At 38.9% G+C, this 25844-nt stretch overlaps 1 protein-coding gene across 2 annotated transcripts in view; it reads left to right on the top strand.

Annotated features, from left to right (window-relative positions):
• The window catches only part of LOC126187120 (synaptonemal complex protein 3-like), a 165729-nt gene that overhangs the window by 53426 nt on the left and 86459 nt on the right, over positions 1-25844 (top strand). For both annotated transcript variants that reach the window (XM_049928268.1, XM_049928270.1), the window contains exons 2-3: positions 13916-14061; positions 14161-14274. In XM_049928268.1, coding sequence (XP_049784225.1) covers positions 13916-14061; positions 14161-14274 — 260 coding nt within the window. The remainder of the gene's footprint in view (positions 1-13915; positions 14062-14160; positions 14275-25844) is intronic.

Raw genomic sequence — 25844 nt, forward strand, 5'->3', positions numbered from 1 at the left:
TGAAACCTATAATGCTTCGTTTTCAGAGTGGGAGCTCCTCAGCGTTCTTGCACATCGCCCCAACACAGCTCCTGGGCCAGATCGGATCCACAGTCAGATGATCAAACATCTCTAGTCTGACTACAAGCGACATCTCCTTGTCATCTTCAACCGGATGTCTTTCCATCGCAATGGCAGGAGAGCACCATCATTCCAGTGCTCAAACCCGATAAAAACTCACTTGATGTAGGTAGCTATCAGCCCATCAGCCTCACCAACGTTCTTTTCAAGCTGTTAGAACGTAAGTTGGCAGTTCTGTTGGCTCCTGTAGTCACATGGCCTACTGGCTCCATGCCAGGGCGGTTTCCACCAGGGTCACTCTACCATTGATGATCTAGTTTCCCTCGAGTCTGTCATCTGAACTGCCTCTTCCAGACGCCGACGCCTGGTTGCCGTTTTTTTTTTTATTTACGAAAAGCTTAAGACATGATGTGGTACCATCATATCCTTGCCACATTGTATGAATGGGGTTTCCAGGGCCCGCACCTGATTTTTATTCAAAATTTCTTATCGCTCTGTACTTTCCATGTCCAAGTTGGTGCCTCCCATAGTTCCCCCCATATCCAGGAGAATGGGGTCCTGCAGGGCTCTGTATTAAGTGTATCCATAGTTTTAGTGGCCATTAATGGTCTAGCAGCAGCTGTTGGACTGTCGATCTCACCTCTGTGTGCAGAGGACTTCTGAATTTTTGTACTGCTCCTCCAGTACTAGTGTTGCCGAGCGGTACCTACAGGAAGCCACCCACAAGGTTCAGTCATGGGCTTTAGCCCAACGGCTTCCAGTTTTCAGCTGCGAAGTCGTATGTCATGCACTTCTGTTGGCATCGTACCATTCATCCAGAACCGGAACTTTACCTTAATGATGATCCACTCACTGTAGTGGAGACATATCGATGCTTAGGACTGCTTTTTGACGCCCAATTAATGTGTCTTCCTCATATTCGTCAGCTGAAGCGGAAGTGCTGGCAGCACCGCAATGTCCTCTGCTGCCTGAGCAACATCAACTGGGGTGCTGATTGATCTACTCTGCTGCAGCTCTACAGAGCCCTTGTTCAATCCTGCCTTGACTATGGGAGTCTGGTTTATGGTTCGTTGGTGCCCTCAGCATTGCATTTACTCAACCCATTGCACCACTGTGGCGTTAGACTGGCAACAGGAGCTTTTAGGTCAAGTCCGGTAACCAGTGTCCTGGTGGAGGCAGGAGTCCCTCCATTGGAGGCTGGCATGCACAACTGCTCAACAGTTACATTGCACACATTCATAGTTCTCCTGAGCATCCAAATTATCGTCTCCTTTTCCCATCCATGGCAGTTCATCTCCCACATTGGAGGCCCAGGTCAGGGCTTACGACTACGGTTCACATCCGATCTCTTCTGTCCAAAGTGGAATCCTTGCCTTTACTTGAGGTCCATTCATGTACAACTCCATGGTGTACACCAAGGCTGAAGCTTCACCTGGACTTTTCACATTGTCGTAAGGACTCGGTTAAACCCGCAGCTCTCTGCTGTCACTTCCTCTTGATTCTTGACATGTACCGGGACCATGAAGTGGTTTACACTGACGGCTCGATGGCTGATGGTCACATTGGCTTCACATATGTTCATGGAGGACATATGGCTGCAGTGTTTTCACTACAGAGCTGCGGCCATTTCTCATGGTCTTGAGCACATCCACTCATGCCCTGGCAAGTCGTTTCATCTCTGTACTGACTCCTTGAGCAGCCTACAAGCTATTGACCAGTGCTACCCCTGCCATCCTTTGGTAGTGACCATCCAGGAGTCCATCTAAGCCCTGGAACAGTCCAGTCATTCAGTGTTGTTTGTGTGGGCCCCAGGCCATGTCGGAATCCCAGAAAATGAGCTTGCCGATAGGTTACACGGAAACCGCTTCTGGAGATCGGCATCCCTGTAACTGACCTGCGATCATTATTACACCACAAGGTTTTCAGCTTTGGCCGACAGAATGACATAATCTCAGTACACATAACAAATTGCCCCTCAAGGAGACTACGAATGTGTGGAAAATCTCCATGTGGGCCTCCCGCAGGGACTCTGTGGTTCTCTGCTGGCTTCGCATTGGCCATACATGGCTAACACATGGTTACCTCCTCAGTCGTGAGGACCCACGTTGGTGTCATTGTGGCTCACATGTGGCTGTCATCCACATCTTGCTGGACTGCCCACGTCTGTGCGGCAAACTTTTAATCTACCCAGCACCCTACCTTCGGTAGTTTTATTCATGAGGTTTTTTTTTATCATACCCTCTAAGGGTGGGCACTTAGCCTTCTCTCTGAGGTCGCCACCCTCCCTTCATTTTAACCCTGTCGCACTTTCTTTGCATTTGTTTATCTTGGTGGTCATCTTTTCCCTACATGTGTTCATCTCGCCTTGTCTTTTTGGGGTGGACATTTTAATGTGTTGCAGAGTGACTGGCTCTCCCTCTTTTATTATTGTGATCAGCCAGGCCAGACCATATTCTCTGTGGTTTCAATACCTTCTTCTACTTTTCCTTGTGGTGTATGTTTTCCCCATTTTTTGTTTGTTCCATTCATTTTCTGTTTAGGTGTGGTGTTGGGTTTTTGTACCTTGAGCCTTGCTTGCATCTGGGAAAAGGGACTGATGACCCTGTAGTTTAGTCCCTTTATACCGCAAACCAACCAACCCCCCCTCTAGTACAGGATTCTGTCTCAGTACATTTAACCTTAGTACAAATAAGTTTATCACTCTTCTCTATATTTTTCATTATTTGTTAACCTCACAAAACCAAACTAATTGCAATCATCATCATCAGTATCTTTAATCAAAGCTCTGTAAAAGCTGTAAGATTCACCAAGTAAGTTTGTCAAGACATCATCATCAGCTTTCTGTTTTCTTCCTCTTACATTTCGCTCAATATATATTCCCAAAAATTCCCTGCTGAACTCTACGCTATTTACCTAGTGTGAACTATGTTGATCTCTACGGTGGAACCCCTTCTGACAATTGCCTCTCCATTTCCTAAAATTATTAGCCTCTTTTTGGTATCTGGTTCATCCCACCAAAACTGACAAACTCCCATGAGGTCCATTTTTCATTCCATTTCTTCTGTTTTCAAAATTCCTTTCATCAGACCTTCTATCATTACTTTCACATCATCTACTTCTTTGCTCGTGTCTCCTTCGATTGTCCCTATATCTGTCATTCCAGTTATTATTTTTACTGTTCCATCTCTGTGTCAGTCATTCCAATGATTATCTCTCGTGTTATTATCATCATGGTAGCTGCTCCTATTATCTGTTGCCCTCTCTCTGTCTCCATGATGATTATTAGGCCACCATCTTTCTGATAAAATCCATGTCCTCATTTCCTATCCCTCTGTCTCTCATTTATTTCATATCCTATATATAGTTTATCAACATATTTTAAAAACTGTGCAATGGAATCATCTGGTCCATATACTAACTCTCACTGTCCTTTATGTGGTAGTCTCCTCTTTAATGCATCTATTTGTATTATCTCATCAAATGATTTTTCTAAGTATACAAGTGTTTTAAGTTGCTGTTCTCAAAATTCATTCAGGTGAATTCCACCTTTTCTGAAACATGGTCCATTCAAAAATTCTGATTTGATCCTGGCTTGTTTGGTTTCAGACCAAAATGTATTCAAAAGACATTTCTCAGATTTTGCAAAAGTCATATCTGTACGTGTTTTCAGACTAGCCCATGACAGTGCCACCTCATCCAAAAATTTCTTTACAGATTTATTCTTCGAGTAATCTGACATACTATTAGTAAAATTATCCTTACACTGGAAAATGAAGTCCACTGGGTGCATTTTGTTTCCCCCCAGAAAATTCTTTATGTTTATATATCATTTGTACTACAAACATATTATATGCAACATTTTCCTCAATTTCATTTACTTTTGTCATAACATTTGCAATATTACTAAGATATGCACCATCATCATGTTTTACATCTTACCCTTCTTTGATAAACATTCTTTTTGTTTCTCTCAATTTCAGACTAATACTGTCACTTCCATTTTTAACCATAAAATTTAAGATTTTTAGGCTTCTGTCATTGCTCTCTATCTCATTGATTTGTTTGTTTTCAACCTTCTCTGTTTTCTGCAGCAGTAATACGTGTTTCAGATTTGCTGTGCTCTGTGTTTATCTGTGTTTTAAAATCGTTTAAATCTACTTCTAATCCCTTAGTTGTCTCTGCAGTTTTCTCTGCCTGAACTTTGACATTAGTGCTTGACTTTGACGAGTTTTTATCTAAATGATTTAATTTTTCAAGTTTTTTTCCTAATGCAGCTGTCTAGCTTCCAACTTTGTTCACCTAATTTCTCACCAATGAGTTTTGTAAGAATATTAAAAAGATTCCCACTATCACCAACTACTTCCCCTTGACCAGAACATAGAATCTGTGAACAAGTACTGTCTGAATATCCACCTACTTCTTCGTCTTTTCACTACAGGGCTATTACAAATGATTGAAGCGATTTCATAAATTCACTGTAGCTCCATTCATTGACATATGGTCATGACACACTACAGATATTTAGAAAAACTCATAAAGTTTTGTTCGGCTGAAGCCGCACTTCAGGTTTCTGCAGTCAGAGCGCTCGAGAGTGCAGTGAGACAAAATGGCGACAGGAGCCGAGAAAGCGTATGTCGTGCTTGAAATGCACTCACATCAGTCAGTCATAACAGTGCAACGACACTTCAGGATGAAGTTCAACAAAGATCCCCCAACTGCTAACTCCATTCGGCGATGGTATGCACAGTTTAAAGCTTCTGGATGCCTCTGTAAGGGGAAATCAATGGGTTGGTCTGCAGTGAGCGAAGAAACGGTTGAACGCGTGCGGGCAAGTTTCACGCGTAGCCTGCGGAAAATTGGCTCATGCCACAACTGGAGACCGACAGCGCCGACTTCATCTTTCAACAGGATGGTGCTCCACCGCACTTCCATCATGATGTTCGGCATTTCTTAAACAGGAGATTGGAAAACCGATGGATCGGTCGTGGTGGAGATCATGATCAGCAATTCATGTCATGGCCTCCACGCTCTCCTGACTTAACCCCATGCGATTTCTTTCTGTGGGGTTGTGTGAAAGATTCAGTGTTTAAACCTCCTCTACCAAGAAACGTGCCATAACTGCGAGCTCACATCAACGATGCTTTCGAACTCATTGATGGGGACATGCTGCGCCGAGTGTGGGAGGAACTTGATTATCGGCTTGATGTCTGCCGAATCACTAAAGGGGCACATATCGAACATTTGTGAATGCCTAAAAAAACTTTTTGAGTTTTTGTATGTGTGTGCAAAGCATTGTGAAACTATCTCAAATAATAAAGATATTGAAGAGCTGTGAAATCGCTTCAATCATTTGTAATAACCCTATATATGTCACAGACATTATTTTCAGCTGCCCCCTCTTTACCTTGTATCAGATTTTCTACCTCTTCCATTTCTCGATTTCCAACCCTGCTATTATCACGTAGCATGAAAATATTTTAAGATCTCTCTCTCTCTCTCTCTCTCTCTCTCTCTCTCTCTCTCTCTAACCCTGCTATTGTCACGTAACACGAAAATATTTTAAGCTCTCTCTCTCTCTCAAAGTTTTTCACATGGCCTACCGAGCTGACAATGTCTTAGATAAAACAAAGTAATTGTATATGGTGTAATTTGGTTGTTGCAATGTCCAAGTTGATTGGAGTTATTGGTACTCACAGTTCTACAGTCTGATTTCCTCATCAACATATTTTTTTGGTTGCAGAATATCTCTGTGTCCAGTCCAAAATTTTGCTTTCCAAATGAAATTGTCTTTCAGTCTTGAAGTTAAAAATGATACATCTGAAACTCAAACATTGATTTCAGATCTTTGACATGAGTTAAAGCACCACTCCAGCTCATTCAATGATATTACTATGTAATCGCCTTGCTGGGGATAAATGTCATCAAAAGAAAAAAATTAAAGTAAATGTGTTTATGAAATATTAATTTTGTCAGTAGTGGCTGAAATAAAGGTTCTTAAAGTTGAGTGGCTTTAACTCAGTTTGTTGAAAATAATAAACATTGACCAGACCTTAGCTTCAATTTGATCCTTTGCTGCAGATGATTCAACCTGTAAGTTTCTTCAGTGAAGACAGCCCAGAGAATATTGTGGTTGTCAAAAGACATGAAAAGTTAGTTATTGTCTCAGGTGTACAATTTATTACGTCACACAGTGCAGCTCAAGATATTACGTCATACTGGACTCTCCACATGATTTCTTGTGGGTGTTATATACTCTTCCTATCAATTGATTTGTTGTGTATAGTAAATTTGCTAATTATAATTACAGAGTTGTCAGTAATTACAAGAAATGTTATCATCTGGTGGTTATAGTTGAAATGCATAAAATAAGCTATAAAGACAATTGCAAATTTCTTGTTTCCACAGAAAAATAAGTGAAATGATGTCAATAAACAATGCTGATAACATTTTTGCTAATTACACTGAAATTACATTATCCAAAATACTCCTGTCATGATTTGTGTTTCAAATATGAGTACATTATTTTTTAGTGTGACCAGAATTTCAACATATAATACAGCAGCCCAAATAAACACTTTGTTTACATTGTTAATCTGGTTTCATTTTATGAATTACAATAAATATGAGGTAATTGGATGTTGTTATGTTAGCCAACATCATAGTATGCCAACAGTATGATGAATAAAGTTGTTACAGGTTTCAGACATTATAATGATATTATAGTTGGTATCCCTTTTGTTACTCAATTGTTTGTAAATGAAAAGCCCTAATTGCATTTAAATGAATTGACAATATATGTACCTATCACTGGATTGAAGTAATATTAGTGAGTACTTTGACATGTAGTTGTTGAAAACTACATTACAGGGTTCAATAGGAGAAATCACTTACATGGGTCCTACCTAATGACATAACCTTTAATCAAGCAATCCAAATTAGCTCTGAAATCTTAATAAAAATAAGCTGATACATTTCAGAGCAATCAGGTAGTATGGAGTAATCAAGTTTCCAGTTTATCTGATTTTGAAATAACAAGGGTCTACTGTAAATGATCTTTATTATTATTATTATTATTATTATTGTCTACTCAGCAACATGTAATTTGACATGCATGTCATTCTTAACACTATAAATTTTTTACAGTTGCACATTACAAATATTTTACAATACGCAACAATTACTATACTTTTTTCTGGTACAGGTTCTGTCTTACATTATTATTCATGTTAAATCTGAGTTACATAGGTATTTTTGGATAAGCCACTGCTTGAGCTGCTTATTAAGAGTTACATCTAGCGGAGAGTGGTGCCACCAGGAAGGGCATCCGCCCACCATCTGTCACTGACAATGCCAAAATCCACATAACAATACCAATTCTGCAGATCTCAGTTCTGTCAAAGATAACGAGAGTGACCCAGGTTTCTTATAACTTTTCTCAAGTACAAAAGGATGTACAGTAAACTGCCTCAGGATGCGAGCAGAAGCAAAATGATAAGACCACACAGAACTCAAAATAATAAAAGTGAAGCAATTTGGAATGTATCAAACAAGAAATTGGTAGCCCAGAGCCAACACAGATAAACATACTAATCAGAAATAAATTTGGTTTAATAGATAGCCCTAAGGACTTGACCAACTTCATATACAATTACTTTTGTAATACAGCAATCAAAACTACAAGAAAATCTTCCAAAAATACACCATACATCCACAAATAACAACGTACCTTACAAAATGCTGCTGCTACCCACCACTGAGAAAGAGATGAGTGGGATTGTACACAAATTTAAGAGTAAAATGTCCACAGATGTAGACAAGTTTCCAATATTTCTACTAAAAGACTGCATCAGCAGCATAAAAGCACCATTAAAAGACATTAGGAATGAGTAATTCACATCTAGTTGCTTATCTGATTACCAACAACATGAAAAAGTTCTTCCTGTCCATCAAAAAAGGTGATACAAAATATAAAGATTTACAAACTTGTTTCATTACTGTCTTCTTTTTCAGAAATAATGGAAACTATTATGAAAAACAGACTTATGGATTATTTAAATAACGGCCAACTTCTGTGCAATGAACAGTTTAGTGTCAGGTCTGGAAATGGAACAAGTTCCTGTAGCAAAATTCACAAAAATACTTTTTGAAGCCCTGGATCAAGGGGAACATGTAATAGAAATTTGCCTACACTCAGTAGAGCATTCAGCACAGCTAATCATCAAATACTTCCACATAAACCTGAAGTGCTGGGAATAAGGAGGTGTGACATAAATGATATACATCTTACCTAGCAAACAGAAGAAGAGATCTTCAAAATTTCAAGTGACACAAAATGTGAAGTGATGTATGTTTCACATCAAGAATATTGGAACATTGGAGTCCTCCAAGGCAGTGTGTTAGCCCCAGCACTGTTTCTTATTTACATGAATAACTTCAGACTATATGTCAAAGAATGTTAAACAGTGTTGTTTGCTGATGACAGCAACATAATAATTACAGGTACGACATCAGAGCTGACATGGCACTTATGGTGGTGTGCTATTGGTCAACAAAATGGAGGTAACTCTTAACAGAGTGTATAGCTAGCACAAAAATTTTTGGTATATATGTTGATCAGCAATGAAAACAGGATGAAAGAATCAGCTAATTGGAAAAAATTAGAACTGCATTCTATGCCCTAATATTAACTGCAGTGTGTAACAGCACATGCCTAAGAAGAATGTATTTTGCACATGTACATTCTATCTTCAGTTATGCCATAATGTTCTGGGGTGTTATTGTTCAGAATATGGAAAATGTGCTCAAACTGCAAAAATAGGCCCTCAGAATAATCCCAAAGAGTCACAAAAGAGCCCACTGCATCAAGTTGTTAAAAAAAAGGTATTTTGACAGTTCAAAGTGATTACCTCTATCAAACTACAGTTTTTAAATAGAAAAAACTTGAGCAGTATGTAGCAAACACCAGACAAGATACAGTGGTTACTTATACCTACATAGAGAGAATAAAGTTAAGATCAATATCACTTGTTTGCAAAGGAGTTAAAATATATAATAAACTACCAAAAGATTTTAAATATGTAAATTTAAATCAGACCTTGTAGTATATTTACTTAAAATAGTATTTACTCACAGTTAGAGGAATCAATCCACAGGAGCTAAAGGTACTAGTGTAGGTAAAACCTTCCTGTATATGTCTACAGTGGTGAAAGAGTAAAAGGTGGTGTTACTATTTTTGTCAATGACTTTTACCAGTAATCACCCATCATCCTTAGCACTATCTAGAAACTATAACAAACTGTTTTACATTCCACGTGTAATAACAGTTTGCTGTGTCTACTTACCTCTCACTAAAACATCAACAGTAACGTAGTCATAAACCTCACTACTCAAGACCTCCCCCTCCCCCCAGTTGCCGGAAACTACAGTCGTGTGTGTGGGTTGTGTTTGCCTGAATCGTCTATAGAATATATTATGATTTTGTGTACCACTAATGCTCCTGGGAATCACAATGTGAAACTACTAGTGTTGGGGGGGGGGGGGGGGGGGGGGGGAGGCAGCAACAATTTAAGGTTATCGGAGTTAAGAATCTCCCTGTGCATTATTCCAACCAAAAAAGAGCATGCATGAATAGCGAAAATTTCAAAAACTGGTTCCACATGCATTTTAGACCACAAGTCTGGTGACTTCTAGAAGAGAAAGGATTGCCACGGAAGGTCTGTTTTATTGCTTGATAATGCTCCTTCACATCCAAATGAGAAAATTCTTGTATCTGATGATGGTCTCATTGTAATTAAGTTTTTACTTCATAATGTGACTGCAATTATATACCCAATGAACCAAGGTGTAATTGCATCAGTTAAAAGGCACTAAATGCTGGTCTGCTCTAAATGCTAGTTGATGAGATTGATTTGGTGGTTTTCTGGAAGAAACTGACTATTATAGATGCCATACTCAGGATTACTGATGCCTTGCAGAAGTCAAGCCACATGCTCTAGTTTGATCGTGGAGGAAAATTCTTCCAGAAATAGAGGAAAGTGATTTTCAAGGTTTCACTGATGAAGAAATAGCAGCTGCACACATAATGAATCTGGCAGTGGGTTTAAATAGTTTTGAAGATGTCAAAGAAAATCTGAATGAGAGGCTGAAGATCGGTGCATGTCAACCTGACCTCCAGTGTATGAGTGCTGCCAAAATTATGGCTGGTGCTGTACAACAAAACAAAGAAGATGACAGTGAATGTGAAAGTGCAGATGAAGACAGTGACTTTGTCTGTCACTGTACCACATTCAAATGTGTTGATGCTCTTGTAGATTATGTGGGCCAGAGGGGGTTTCAGCACAGTAACATTATTGTTGCAAGAAAGATTTTAAATGCTGTAAGAGAAAAAGTAAAAGAAGCATACCAACATCACAGTCCATTTTAGGAAATAAACAGGCCTACAGCACCTATGCGCAAAATTTGGAAAAATGTTCAAATAAAGAATACATGTTTGAAAATACCTTTATTATTAATGTTTTTCAATTATTTGTGCATCTTCTCCCTCACATTACCCCGAATAATTGGAAATATAGTGTAAGTGGTGAACATCTTGAGCTCATCAAATCATATAAGTATTTAGGGGTGATACTAATAAGCTATATGAAATGGGAGGATCATGTAAATTCAGTATTAGGGAAGCAAGTGGAAGACTTAGGTTTGTTGAAATGATGCAATGCAATGCACCTGTAAAGGATTTGCCTGCAAGTCTCTGAGATTACCAATTCTAGAGTATTGTGCCATTGTTAGGAGTCCTTAAGATGCTTGTAACAACAGACATTAACTAGATTCAGAGGCACACTGTGAAGATTGCAACAGATTGGTTTAGCCAACATGAAAGTGTAACAGAAATGCCCAGGTAACTTTAATAGGAATCCTTGGAAGAAATTCAGTGCAGTTCTCATGAAACCCTATTAAGAAAATTTAGATAATGTGTATTTGAAGAAGTCTGTGTGACCATTATGCTGACACCATTGTATATCATGCATAGTGGTCATGAGGATAAGTTAAGAGAGATTAGGGCATGTACAAACGCATACAAACAGTCGTTTTTCCCTCCCTCATTATGGGAGAGCAATAGGAAAAATATCAATAATATAGGTCTGATATACCCTCTGACATGTATGGTACAGTGGCTTGCAGAGTATGAATACAGATGTAGGTATCGTGTGATCACGGATAGCTATCCTTGACTGTGTACACCAGCTTCTCGGAACTATTGTTCATGTCTTGTTGAGCACCATGTCATCTTCCTTCCTATTAAAATTTTTGTGATGTTTATGAATATTTACAGCTGATCTGTACAGATGTAGGTAATAGTTGCTTGTGGTTGTTGAAAAATCTAAAAAAGTGATTTTATTTCCCCTAAATCAGTAGGAGTATGTGTAAGCACCAATTTAATGTCACTATATATACTGCTGCCAGAATGTATCCTTTTATGATCCAGCACCTGATAATGGATTGCATGCATCTTTAAAGACATTGAATGTTTACATATTTTTTGTATAGTGTTAACATAACCCTTACATCTCGCGTAACAGAGATTCAGTAACATCGCAAAAGCTCAACTTGAAGAGAGTAAAAATAATACCAAATAAGATATGGATGCAGACAAATAATGGAAACTCCAGATAGGAATGATATGATGTCATTATTAAGAAGAAGACATCCACAGCACATTGTTAATAATGATCAATGAGGGCCACTGCTCAAAAGTCTTGAGTTCCAACTAGTTTCCGGTGTACACCCCAATTAGGATATGCTACAGAATGCCGAATGATTAACAGAGAGAGCTGACTCAGTATTTAATACAATGGACTCACATCTTTTGTAATGACCCCCAATGAGTGTTTCTGTTGTATTTAATTCATACATCTATTCCTGTAGTTAACTTCTAAGAGAAAATACAGGAATTATTCTTTCCTGCCAATTGAATTTCTAAAGCTTATGGGCAGAGTGTTTTGGAAAGGACAGTTCTTAAAACAGTGAAAGTTTTAGTTGATTTTTTTTTCTCCACAATGACCTTATGAACAGGTAAAATAGTACCCTTTCTGACACCCACATTACACATGTATAGGTCAAGAGTATGGGTATTGTGAAGTCAACAGGTTTCTGCCTTTTGATTTTAGTTGGTGTAAAGTGATCAGAAGTGGTTCACATGGTTTCACATATCCAAGTGACACTGATCGTGCCTCACATATTAAGGTCTGTCTTTAATTACATTTCTAGTTATAGTTAGTCCAGCAAACCTTTAACTTGTTCAAAATTGAGGGGCATCCTGTCATGAACCCTCTCTACTGTGCTGGAAAAATTATCTCCATAAGGTCACCATTATGGTGTGGCTAATGGCTGTATAGTACTTTAGTAGAGCTGGCCATGATGTCTCCTTTGTTGATGCTGCTGAGTCTGCGTTGTCTATGTGGTTGTCTAGGCGATGATTCCTCTGCTGCTCTGAGTCCAAGAAAAGGTGCGGGTTTTTTATTTATCACTGGACTATCAAAATCATGATGCAGTATTCCACAGTTTATTTGTAACAAAAACTAGATAAACAACTACACTCAACCGCGGCCAACACTCAAGTGCCGAAAACCCGTTATAGACCAAAGATCACGGTCATAAGCTACAAAGAACATACAATTTCAAAATCGATTATTGATCACAACACCTAACTTAGTATTGTCTTAATCAAAAGCTTTTTTAACACGACTTTAGTGTATAATATAACAAAATTATGTCTATTTATCAGTTCCATTACAATCCCCACAGTTGAAATCTCTAATTCTTGAGTTTATATTCATACATTACTGAAGTCTTGTCCTGTGCACCCTTCACAGGCAGACCAGACCTTATCAGAGGCAGAACCAAGTGCAAAAGCAGTACTGTCATACTGCAGCTATGCTGTAACTTATGCACTGACTTTTATGTGGACATGGACATCAACTAGCTGTTCATACAAGTGATCAGCCACTGTCAAACTGTGGTCAAGAGTAACAATGACTTGCTGCAGAAGAACACATTGTTGTGCACAACATGTTTGTTTGATGTCAGAAAAAAAACACCCAAATTCGTTAGAATAGACCATTATGCACTAAATGATTGGTGCTGAGTGTTGGATGTGGGCATAATGTAGAAATTATGAAAACTGCTTAGCTTATGGATGAAGTTCTCCTTATGAACTAACTCAATCTCAAGATAGAGTCACTATTGTCTCCAAATTCTGCTGTCTCACTTGCAATGGTCTCAGGAGACAACAGGTGTTATGCATTACCTCTGAAGGCGCACATAATGCAAAAGCTTAAGCCTTATGTTTCTTAAATATGAAATACAATGAAATTTATGATCACATTTCACAAACCAATGTCAGCGAATTTTATTGAACTACATTTGCTCACAGCAAAACTTAATAGTTTTATTCTGTTCAGGTAGTTGAAGATTTTATTCAAAGTATAATAAAAAAGTCACTTTATGCTAAATCATTATCTTTTCCAACTTGAGATTCATTTTTTTTATTTGTTATGTTGAATTTTATTGTTCATTCTAGAATGGAACATTAATGAACTGAATTTAGATGCCTGTATTCCCAGTTTTCAAAACTATTTAGTGCCTACAGAAACATGATTAACCCCTTGTTTTCTAAGCTGAAGGACTTAATTTTCTTACTTATATGCCACAGTGAGAAGAAAATTTAAAAAAATTATCCAAAATTTTGGAAATTCAATGATTATAGGTGTTTATTGGGCAATACATATTATTTAGTTCCAGCAATTTAATTTCATTGTTCCTATTATGTATAAGTAACATTATAATTTCTTATTAATAGGACCAATAAAAGTCATCCAAAACAAAATTACACAGCTTTGGACAGCACAGCGTGAGAAACGGAAGATCGACTTGAATGATTTTCAGGAAAACGTCAAAAAAGTTCGCCAGAAGTGGGAATCAAATCTAGACAGTTTTAAAGAAGAAGTAAGGAAATTAAAGACTTCTGTTCATTAATGCCAATATTGTACAGAATTTTGAAAACTATTTCATTTTTTAATTTATGTATACAATTTGTACCATCAGGAAAAGAAATTATTTACGTTACTTCACAGACACATGAAGGCAGCTAAAGAAAAATATGATACTATGAAAGAAAATATTGAAATGTTGAAACAGTTGCATGAAGACTTTTTCAAGGTATGTTTAAAATTATTCTGTAAATTGTTTCACTGTGGTGACCTTATTGTTCCTTTGCTGATAAAAATCAAAACTTTTTTTTTTCTTCTTGAAAGTGGTCCTCTCATTCCATTATTGCTACCTTGTTCAAATAAACGTACATTGTAATTCAAAGCTCTGTTACTTAGTACAAGAGATTAATTGTTTTAGCAAAAAAAGTTAGTTTGTTTATAAAATTTATCTGTTTCAACTGCACCTAATGCAGCTCACCTCACTGGGTTCAAGAATAGAGAAACTAGGTATCTGAGCTGACATATTCTTAATACCACCATTCCTCTTTGAAATATCGTGAAGAAAATGGAATATTGATTTCACAGTCTGCCTGACAAAGTACCTACAAACCATTTAAGAAATGGAAAAATACAATGATATATGATTTGAGACAGACCTTGTATTAATGTTTGCTCAGTAATGCTCAAGCTAAAAAGAGAGAAAGGGAACCAAGCACTTTCGGTCAGTCCTTCAAACATAACTTAGAAAACATGAAGACTGTCAGCCACTCAGCTACAAATGAATGGTGGGTGGTGCACTGGCAGATTTAAAGAACAGATACCAAGAAAGGCACTTGGTAAAGTGGATTCACTCTTAGAAGCAACTTTCAAATCCCTGTCTGGCCTCCAGATTTTTTTTTTTTTTTTTTTTTTCCATAGATTTCCTAACTCACAAATGTTAGGATGGTTCCTTTGAATAGCTCATATATGAGCAAATATGAGTTTATGCACTGTCACACAATTTTTTTTATGGGTGTATGTCCATTCAAGAGAAGGCAAAATAAGAATTTTTCTGAGAGGATGTTTGTGCAGCTAGTTTGATATAATCTGACAGTGGGTGGAAATGCAGCATGGTTGTTTCAAATGTCTAAGTTATTGAAACTAATACAGCTTTTTAGGCATCTTCTATCACAGCACCAATGTACAACATCAGTGTGCAGCATAAAGTACAGTGTTGCCAATCAACAACTTTTGATATCCGCCATATCCACCAATATTAAAGCTCCATACTCAGCAGCTGCGCACTCCATTACATGCATCGGTTGCTCTTCTTTGTGTGTGGCATGCTGCTAACATTGTAGGCTGCCTTGCATGCACATGCTTCAAACCACAGCGTTTGGCCACCCATAAAACTCAGCAATTGGCTGCCCAGAATATACAGCGACCCTAGCTGCCGGCTCCATTATCTATGGAGCCTTATTTAACACTGCTACTGACATCTATAAGCCAGTTCTTATCGTGCTATGTTCTACTCCACAACTTGGAAGTGCTGCTTTGTAGTGTTATTGCTGCTCGATGTTGATGTGGCTGTGCTCTGAACTTAGAATCTGAATGCTGTATTGGAACTTGGGCTTCAGTATTCTCTAGGTTAGTATGTCAACGGACTTGTGATTCTGCCAGAATTCTGAATTTCACTCGCACTTCCTGGACATTGGTATAACTGCCATCAATTTGTATAATTTTTCGTAAAGTGTCCATCTACAACTTGGTGCTTGGTAACAGAATTATTTGTATCAGTATTATGTCAATAAACCATAGAATGCAGATATATTTATTGTATTACCCCTGGTTGTAACACAATTGTTATCAGTTGAGTTGCCTATGCCTTTAAGCTCATTTGTATTATTCGTGAAGTTCAGTTTTTGACACCTGTCTGCAATGTTGTTACATAATCCCATCATAGAACAGTATTATCATATACAGTGATGGAAAATGGGTAGGAACATATCTTTCCTGTCACCACAGATAAAATTTCTTTATTTCAATGACCAGTTTTGGAACACGAATTCCATTTTTAAATGCAATTACATAAAACCTATGCAGTTTGCAAATTATAACCCCCACCCAAGCCTCCATGACTTAATAGCCTGAAGGGCAGTTTCCATTCAGACTTCCCATGGAGCACAAATCTGTATATACTTTTTGTTTCATTGTCAGGTACTTCTGTGCTTTTCAATTGTTCCACCTTATTAGGTTCTGAGCTATGTCTCATGGGCACATTTGCAACCATACCCTTTCCCAAGTCAATTTTCAGAGCCCAGGGATCCCAAATTTGTCAATTAAATGTTGTTGCACTGGCTTTTTGTCTCACCACATTTTGTTCAGGTTCACTTATTAAAATTGCAATCCCAAAAATATAATCCTCTTTTATTTTATTAACAGAATCTTGCATTGGTTCTTGGTAGAACAACATTATAATATATGAAAAGCACCAGTTTGCTTTTGTTCTACAGTATTACTTTTATTGCTAACTGGTTTTCGGCTTACAAGGCCATCTTCAGATATTTACTGAGTATTATCACCAAAGAAGTTAAATGTTAGCAGACAACATTGGACGAGAAGTAACACATCTAGACTGAAGTAGAAACATACAGTAAATAACATCTTTGCAATGAAATAGTAAAAACTAAACAGTTGGAGTTGACAGGAAAACCTTTAGCACAAAATAGGAATAGCATGCCTACATAACAGTTTCTATTAATAAACAAAACTAATAAAATAAAATAAAATTAGTACTAGACAAGGCTGCATCAGGAGGTATGAAACATGGAGAGTGATACACAACCAATTAAAAGAAGAGACAGTTGGGGACCCATAGCTAAGCCATCTAATTGTTTATAAAGAGTCCCTTGGAACTGGAAATAGTTCTGTGTGAGGCATGCCTGTGTGGCCAGTCTCAAGTCATTCAATTCCACAGAACTGACATTAGGCTTGTGCATCAGCTCTGTCAGAATATAGATACAATAAAATTTATTGCCACAGCCAATGGCTGCAATCCAGTCCTTATTGACCACATCTTGCACAGGAAACAAAAACGGAAAATTATACCCCCCCCCCCCTCTATGCCCCACCTGCTTCCCCATCCACTGTCTGCAAGAAATGGTGTACACTACCATTTCTAGGTCAGGTATCACAGATTGTAGCCAAAGCACTGAAATCCTGCAAGTATAGGCTTTCCTACTACGTCAGGAACAAGACAGCCCAGTGTATTTTTAATAGCAAAGACAAGATCCAGTTTTTAGCCATCAGTGGGGTATACAAAATCACCTGTTCTGATTGAGAAAAATTTTACATTGGTCAGTCAGGCAGAGACATATCAACTAGGCTGGCTGAACATGAATGCAGCTGGAGGTTGCAGAATTCAGACTCTGTATTTGCCGAGCATGTACTGAGTGAGGGTCACAACTACCAGCCAGTGTCCCATGTACTTCACTTAGCAAACAAAGGCCATAAACTCAACCTGCTGGAAGCCCTGGAAATTTACAAACATCTTGCTCACAGTCCAGATCTCATCCTAAATGACCAGACACAACTCAACACTTCCGCTCTTCTAAACTTCATACAATCATCTTTGTTGTTCATTACTTCCCACTCTCTCTTCCTACATATTCCCATTTTCCTGTATTCATTAAGTTGTTTTATTTGTTGAAGTTGTCTTTGTATTCCACATAGACTGTAGTTTCAATAGTTAAGGCTTTCTTTTAACTGACACTTGTATTACTGTCAATGTTTAACACCCCTTGTAGTTGTCTCATCAAATACTGTTCATATTTTACTTTGCTCATTTATTTAATGAAAACTGGTACACAGCCACTGCTTTGATTATAATGTTAATGTTGAAATGCAGTACCACCACACTCTCAAACTGTAGGTTCCCTCAGACACCTCCATTTTCCTGCATTTATTAATTCCTGTTTATCTTGTTGATATTGCTTAAGTTCATTATATATTCTGTATTTACATTGACAACTGTCTCTCCTTTTAATTGGTTGTGTATCACTCTCCATGTTTCATACCTCCTGATGCAGCCTTGTCTAGTACTAACTTTATTTTATTTTATTGGTTTTGTTTATTAATAGAAACTGTTATGTAGGCGTGCTATTCCTATTTTGTGCTAAAGGTTTTCTTGTCAACTCCATTGTTGTTTATGTACTGTTCAGTTTTTACTATTTCATTGCAAAGATGTTATTTACTGTATGTTTCTACTTCAGTCTACATGTGTTACTTCTGTTCCAATGTTGTCTGCTAACATTTAACTTCTTTGATGATAATACTCAGTAAATGTCTGAAGATGGCCTTGTAAGCTGAAAACCGGTTAACAATAAAAATGATATTGTAGAACAAACGCAAACTGGTCCTCTTTTATTTCATCAAAAATATCATATCTGGAACTACTATCAAGGGGATCACTCTGTACTGAGCCTAAGTCACTCACACTGTGACTACCCTTGTGGCGGTCGTGCCCTCCCCAGGATTATTCCATCAGACTTTGTTTGCTGCGACTGCACACCTGCCTGACAGATTGCCCTCCACGACCCACTTCGTGACGCCTGTAGTTGACAATCCTCGTGCTCTGTTTATATTATACAAGAGTTTTATAATGGGGAATAATTGGCAACATTTCACGCAGTAACTCTTGGGTTGATTCCCTTTGAGGTATTCTATTTTATTTAATCTTCCCTTATCCAGACACATCTCCTTCAGTAAGGACCCTCGCTTTTTCTATCCCGTCATACACCTTTCCCCTTCACAACACAAGGATTATTACTAGAATATTACATCTACTAATCTACTAATATCTTTACACTAACTACTGATAAGGCTACTGAGCTGTGATGATCTTTCTGGATTTAATCACGGCACTTATCCTTAATCCTTCAATTTGAGTCACTTGAAACTTTCACACAGTTACTCTGCTCACTCATTTTCACCCATAACGTAGCATCCGGAACTTGCAAGTACAGTACCTTGTAGTGTCTTCTGATCCCTCCAGCTCGTTGACATCCACAGGTGTCAATTCTGAGTAACTATCACCAGCAAAATTCTCTGCCTTAGTGCGACTGCCAATGCTCCTGTCAACCTTTTGTGTACTCCATGACTTGTACCCAAGCCATGTACCAGGTGGTGAAGAACCCAGGTTAACACTCAAACAACATTCACTGGGACCACTATTTGGGGTAAGCACTGATTTAATACTCTTTCACTTGTAGCACAATAGATATATATACATATACTTCTTTTACACTGGAAAAACAAATACTTTTTTGTTTGTTTTTGGTCTTTGTTCTAAGGTGCGGTTTCGCACTTACAATCACTCACGGTGCTGGGAACATCTTATATTCACGAGCTTGGCCCAACACAGCGCACTTAACAACTTTCTTCTTTACCGCTGCCTCTGTATATACCATAGCGGAGTCCAAAGCCGTGGCTATACCTGGTTGCCATCATCATTGCCGTATTGCACAATGACGCCCTTATCAGTGAAATATACTTCTCCTTGTTCTGCGACCCTTTTTAACATGTATATGCCACTGCTCCAATCCACATGACGTCATCTCGGTGCTGTCTTTTATAATAATTAACCAAAGTTAATGCACTGCATACTAAGGCCTCGCCACTTCACGTGCGAAACTTCTGCTGCCATGAGCCACCTCGACTTGACTCTGATCATTGTTCTTTTTCCTGCCTGCTGGCCACACTGTTCCATCCGGGTAACCTTGGGGGGGAGGGGGGGGGGGGGGGAGGGGGGAGGGGACTCCCCTTGTAGTTATTGTAAAATTACTGGTTCATTACATATAGTCTATTTACGTTTATCTATTCTTCTTCCAGCAGTACAGCTTAATTGTTATTTTTACTCAGTTATTTGTTATATATTTTTCTTACACACTATTTATATTTTCAAAGGGGGAATACTGTCCCCCAGGTAAGGCTAGCAGTACCGTTTCTTTTTTAAGGCGCTAGATGCCTCTCGCTGGCGGTCTCCATTCCCTGCTGCCCTCTCTTGACTTTATTTTATGTTAATACTACAACTTAGCATCACCTTTTTGCCACTAGATGGTTCATGCTGACTGCCTTCAGCTATCATATTGTAGTGTCACACCCTGCCTCCACACATCAAGGTTAATATCCTGTTGCTAATGTCAGGGGTTGGTGGAACTATCAACAAGGTGGTCTCTCTTTGCAGGGTCCAGGCCGGTGGATCCCTATGTACTCATCTCCACACTCAAAAATCACTCAAAAGCACTCAAAGTGCTTCGCACTTACTTTAAATTGGTTTTAAAACCTTTTTCCTCACTTTTAAAGTTGACATAAGCCTTCAGACTTCAAAAATCATTGTCTCTAGTCAATTCCATACCAAGACATTATCTACTTTCACTGCTCTGATAGCATACAACAACAACTCACAATGGCTCCAATTGTAGTGTGTGCTACTGGGATTTGGATGCCTGCCTCGACCATGCATCAACTGCAAAGGCTTATCACAAGCTTGCCTTTTGTATGGGCTGTTATTGTTGATTATTTCCATCATGTACAGGGTGTTTCAAAAATGACAGGTATATTTGAAACGGCAATAAAAACTAAACGAGCAGCGATAGAAATACACCGTTTGTTGCAATATGCTTGGGACAACAGTACATTTTCAGGCGGACAAACTTTCGAAATTACAGTAGTTACAATTTTCAACAACAGATGGCGCTGCAAGTGATGTGAAAGATATAGAAGACAACGCAGTCTGTGGGTGCGCCATTCTGTACGTCGTCTTTCTGCTGTAAGCATGTGCTGTTCACAATGTGCAAGTGTGCTGTAGACAACATGGTTTATTCCTTAGAACAGAGGATTTTTCTGGTGTTGGAATTCCACCGCCTAGAACACAGTGTTGTTGCAACAAGACGAAGTTTTCAACGGAGATTTAATGTAACCAGAGGACCGAAAAGCGATACAATAAAGGATCTGTTTGAAAAATTTCAACAGACTGGGAACGTGACGGATGAACGTGCTGGAAAGGTAGGGCGACCGCGTACGGCAACCACAGAGGGCAATGCGCAGCTAGTGCAGCAGGTGATCCGACAGCGGCCTTGGGTTTCCGTTCGCCGTGTTGCAGCTGCGGTCCAAATGACGCCAACGTCCACGTATCGTCTCATGCGCCAGAGTTTACACCTCTATCCGTACAAAATTCAAACGCGGCAACCCCTCAGCGCCGCTACCATTGCTGCACGAGAGACATTCGCTAACGATATAGTGCACAGGATTGATGACGGCGATATGCATGTGGGCAGCATTTGATTTACTGACGAAGCTTATTTTTACCTGGACAGCTTCGTCAATAAACAGAACTGGCGCATATGGGGAACCGAAAAGCCCCATGTTGCAGTCCCATCGTCCCTGCATCCTCAAAAAGTACTGGTCTGGGCCGCCATTTCTTCCAAAGGAATCATTGGCCCATTTTTCAGATCCGAAACGATTAATGCATCACGCTATCTGGACATTCTTCGTGAATTTGTGGCGGTACAAACTGTCTTAGACGACACTGCGAACACCTCGTGGTTTATGCAAGATGGTGCCCGGCCACATCGCACGGCCGACGTCTTTAATTTCCTGAATGAATATTTCGATGATCGTGTGATTGCTTTGGGCTATCCGAAACATACAGGAGGCGGCGTGGATTGGCCTCCCTATTCGCCAGACATGAACCCCTGTGACTTCTTTCTGTGGGGACACTTGAAAGACCAGGTGTACCGCCAGAATCCAGAAACAATTGAACAGCTGAAGCAGTACATCTCATCTGCATGTGAAGCCATTCCGCCAGACACGTTGTCAAAGGTTTCGGGTAATTTCATTCAGAGACTACGCCATATTATTGCTACGCATGGTGGCTATGTGGAAAATATCGTACTATAGAGTTTCCCAGACCGCAGCGCCATCTGTTGTTGAAAATTGTAACTACTGTAATTTCGAAAGTTTGTCTGCCTGAAAATGTACTGTTGTCCCAAGCATATTGCAACAAACGGTGTATTTCTATCGCTGCTCGTTTAGTTTTTATTGCCGTTTCAAATATACCGGTCATTTTTGAAACACCCTGTACATGCAGACATTCTACCCGTCTGAAAAACCTTACATAATTTTCTTAAGTATCCTGAGGTGCAATAATTAAGTCTTGCTGGATTTAGAAATAATCATTTTCTCTATACCAGTGGAAATCACCTTAGTGTCCATTCCTGCATCAGTGTATTTAATGCACTTCCACCAATACTGAAAAAAATTTTCCAAGTGACGTCATTCTCCATCCCAAAAATCAACTATCAATTCCTGCTGAATTTCTGTGGAACAACATCAATGCAGAAATTAGTTCCTAAATTATTTAAAATCTTTACATGTATGCAAAATTTCATTTGTCCAGCAAACTGCATCCTCTTTCAGATGTTTCATAATAAAAGAAATCTGATCCTGCACTGACAGACATAAACTCTTGTATGAACTTCAGGTACACATTCCCTTGCATATCAAAATAAGTGAACTTCCAACAGTTCATAAATACAGCTTATACTGAAGTTACTAACAAATGCTGTACCACAAGCTGCGACAATGGCTCAATTTTGCAGTAGTTTCCAGCTGTACACTTTGAGATGACTTTCCCATTTTTTGCACAGTGTCAAACAATAGATTTTTCTAATCTATGTGGTTCCTAAAACTAGTACACCATTTCTGCATAATATTAGCACGTACAGTATATAACTCTTTATGCATGGCTGCTCATGGGTGCCTTGTATTACATCTTTCCGTTCAGTGAAAGTGTGATTGGCATCTTCATCTACATCCAACTTTTGCGAGGGTTAGTTTGGATCTCATTGTTAGTTCATTAGTAACAACAACAAGAACTCTCCATTCTATTCTACAGGGGCAGCTTAGATGGATGTTATTGCCACCTGAAAATACTGGGATAAAGCAGGGACTCTGCATGTGTCCCCCTAAGTAAATGACTACTCCTCTATTTCATCTGTGAAATAGATTTAATGTCACGGGAGCTGACTAAATTCTGTAGAGCTTTACATATATATTTTGCAACAGACTCATCAAAAACATATAACTTGATCATGTGATTTATACAGTAATCCAACAGAATTCCCTCCTCATGGTTAACATTAAGAGCTTGCATCACCATAGATTTATAGATTTATGGAGAACTTGCAATTTATCTCGGAAAATTTTGTTTCTCAGCTCACCATAAAGTGTATTCTGGTAAATATGGAGTTCAATTACAGTTCCTTAATCTTAAATGCCTTCCCCATGAACCATGGACCTTGCCGTTGGTGGGGAGGCTTGCGTGCCTCAGCAATAAAGATAGCCACACTGTAGGTGCAACCACAACGGAGGGGTATCTGTTGAGAGGCCAAACAAACTTGTGGTTCCTGAAAAGGGGCAGCAGACTTTTCAGTAGCTGCAGGAGCAACAGTCTGGATGATTGACTGATCTGGCCTTGTAACACTAACCAAAACGGCCTTGCTGTGCTGGTACTGTGAACGGCTGAAAGTAAAGGGAAACTACAGCCGTAATTTTTCCCGAGGGCATGCAGCTTTACTGATGGTTAAATGATGATGGCGTCCTCTTGGGTAAAATATTCCGGAGGTAAAATAGTCCCACATTCGGATCTCTAGGTGGGGACTAATCAAGAGAACATAGTTATCAGGAGAAAGAAAAGTGAAGTTCTACGGATCAGAGCATGGAATGTCAGATCCCTTAATCAGACAGGTAGGTTAGAAAATTTAAAAAGGGAAATGGATAGGTTAAAGTTAGATATAGTGGGAATTAGTGAAGTTCGATGGCAGGAGGAACAAGACTTTTGGTCAGGTGACTACAGGGTTATAAACACAAAATAAAATAGGGGTAATGCAGGAGTAGGTTTAATAATGAATAGGAAAATAGGCATGCGGCTAAGCTACTACAAACAGCAGAGTGAATGCATTATTGTGGCCTAGATAGATACGAAGCCCACACCTACCACAGTAGTACAAGTTTATATGCCAAGTAGCTCCGCAGATGATGAAGAAATTTTTGAAATGTATGATGAGATAAAAGAAATTATTCAGGTAGTGAAGGGAGACGAAAATTTAATTGTCATGGATGACTGGAACTCGATAGTAGGAAAAGGAAGAGAAGGAAACATAGTAGATGAATATGGAATGGGATTAAGGAATGAAAGAGGAAGTCTCCTGGTAGAATTTTGCACAGAGCATAACTTAATCATAGCTAACACTTGGTTCAAGAATCATAAAAGTAGGTTGTATACATGGAAGAAGCCTGGAGATACTGGAAGGTGTCAGATAGATTATATAATGGTAAGAAAGAGATTCAGGAACCAGATTTTAAACTGTAAGACATTTCCAGGGGCAGATGTAGACTCTGGCCACAATCTATTGATTATAAACTGTAGATTAAAACTGGAGAAACTGCAAAAAGGGGGAATTTGAGGAGATGGGACCTGGATGGACTGGAAGAACCAGAGGTTGTAGAGAGCTTCAGGGAGAGCATTAGGGAACAATTGACAAGAATGGGGGAAGGAAATACAGTAGGAGAAGAATGGGTAGCTTTGAGAGATGAAATAGTGAAGGTAGCAGAGGATCAAGTAAGAAAAAGACGAGGGCTAGTAGAAATCCTTGGGTAACAGAAGAGATATTGAATTTAATTGATGAAAGGAGAAAATATAAAAATGCAGTAAATGAAGCAGGCAAAAAGGAATAAAAACGTCTCAAAAATGAGATTGACAGGAAGTGCAAAATGGCTAAGCAGGAATAGCTAGAGGACAAATATAATGATGTAGAGGCGCATATCACTAGGGATAAGATAGATACTGCCTACAGGAAAATTAAAGGGACCTTTGGAGGAAAGAGAACCACTTGCATGAATATGAAGAGCTCAGATGGAAACCCAGTTCTAAGCAAAGAAGAGAAAGCCGAAAGGTGGAAGGAGTATATAGAGGGTCTATACAAGGGTGATGTTGTTGAGGACAATATTATGGAAATGGAAGAGAATGTAGATGAAGATGAAATAAGAGATATGATACTGTGTGAAGAGTTTGACAGAGCACTGAAAGACCGAAGCTGAAACAAGGCCCCGGGAGTAGACAACATTCCATTAGAACTACTGACAGCCTTGGGAGAGCCTGGCCTAACAAAACTCTACCATCTGGTGAGCGAGATGTATGAGACAGGCGAAATAGCCTCAGACTTCAATAAGAATATAATAATTCCAATCCCAATGAAAGCAGGTGTTGACAGATGTGAAAATTACCGAAGTGTCAGTTTAATAAGCTGCGGCTCCAAAATACTAACACGAATTCTTTACAGATGAATGGAAAAACTAGTAGAAGCTGACTTCGAGGAAGATCAGTTTGGATTCCGTAGAAATGTTGGAACACATGAGGCAATACTGACCCTACGACTTATCTTGGAAAATAGATTAAGAAAAGGCAAGCCTACATTTCTAGCATTTGTAGACTTAGAGAAAGCTTTTAACAATGTTGACTGGAATACTCTCTTTCAAATTCTGAAGGTGGCAGGGAAAAAATACAGGGAGCGAAAGGCTGTTTACAATTTGTACAGAAACCACATGGCAGTTATAAGAGTTGCGGGACATGAAAGGGAAGCAGTGGCTGGGAAGGGAGTGAGACAGGGTTGTAGCCTATCCCTGATGTTATTCAATCTGTATATTGAGCAAGCAGTAAAGGAAACAAAAGAAAAATTCGGAGTAGGAATTAAAATCCAT

This window comes from Schistocerca cancellata, chromosome 1, assembly GCF_023864275.1.
Source record: "Schistocerca cancellata isolate TAMUIC-IGC-003103 chromosome 1, iqSchCanc2.1, whole genome shotgun sequence".
Lineage (NCBI taxonomy): Eukaryota > Metazoa > Arthropoda > Insecta > Orthoptera > Acrididae > Schistocerca > Schistocerca cancellata.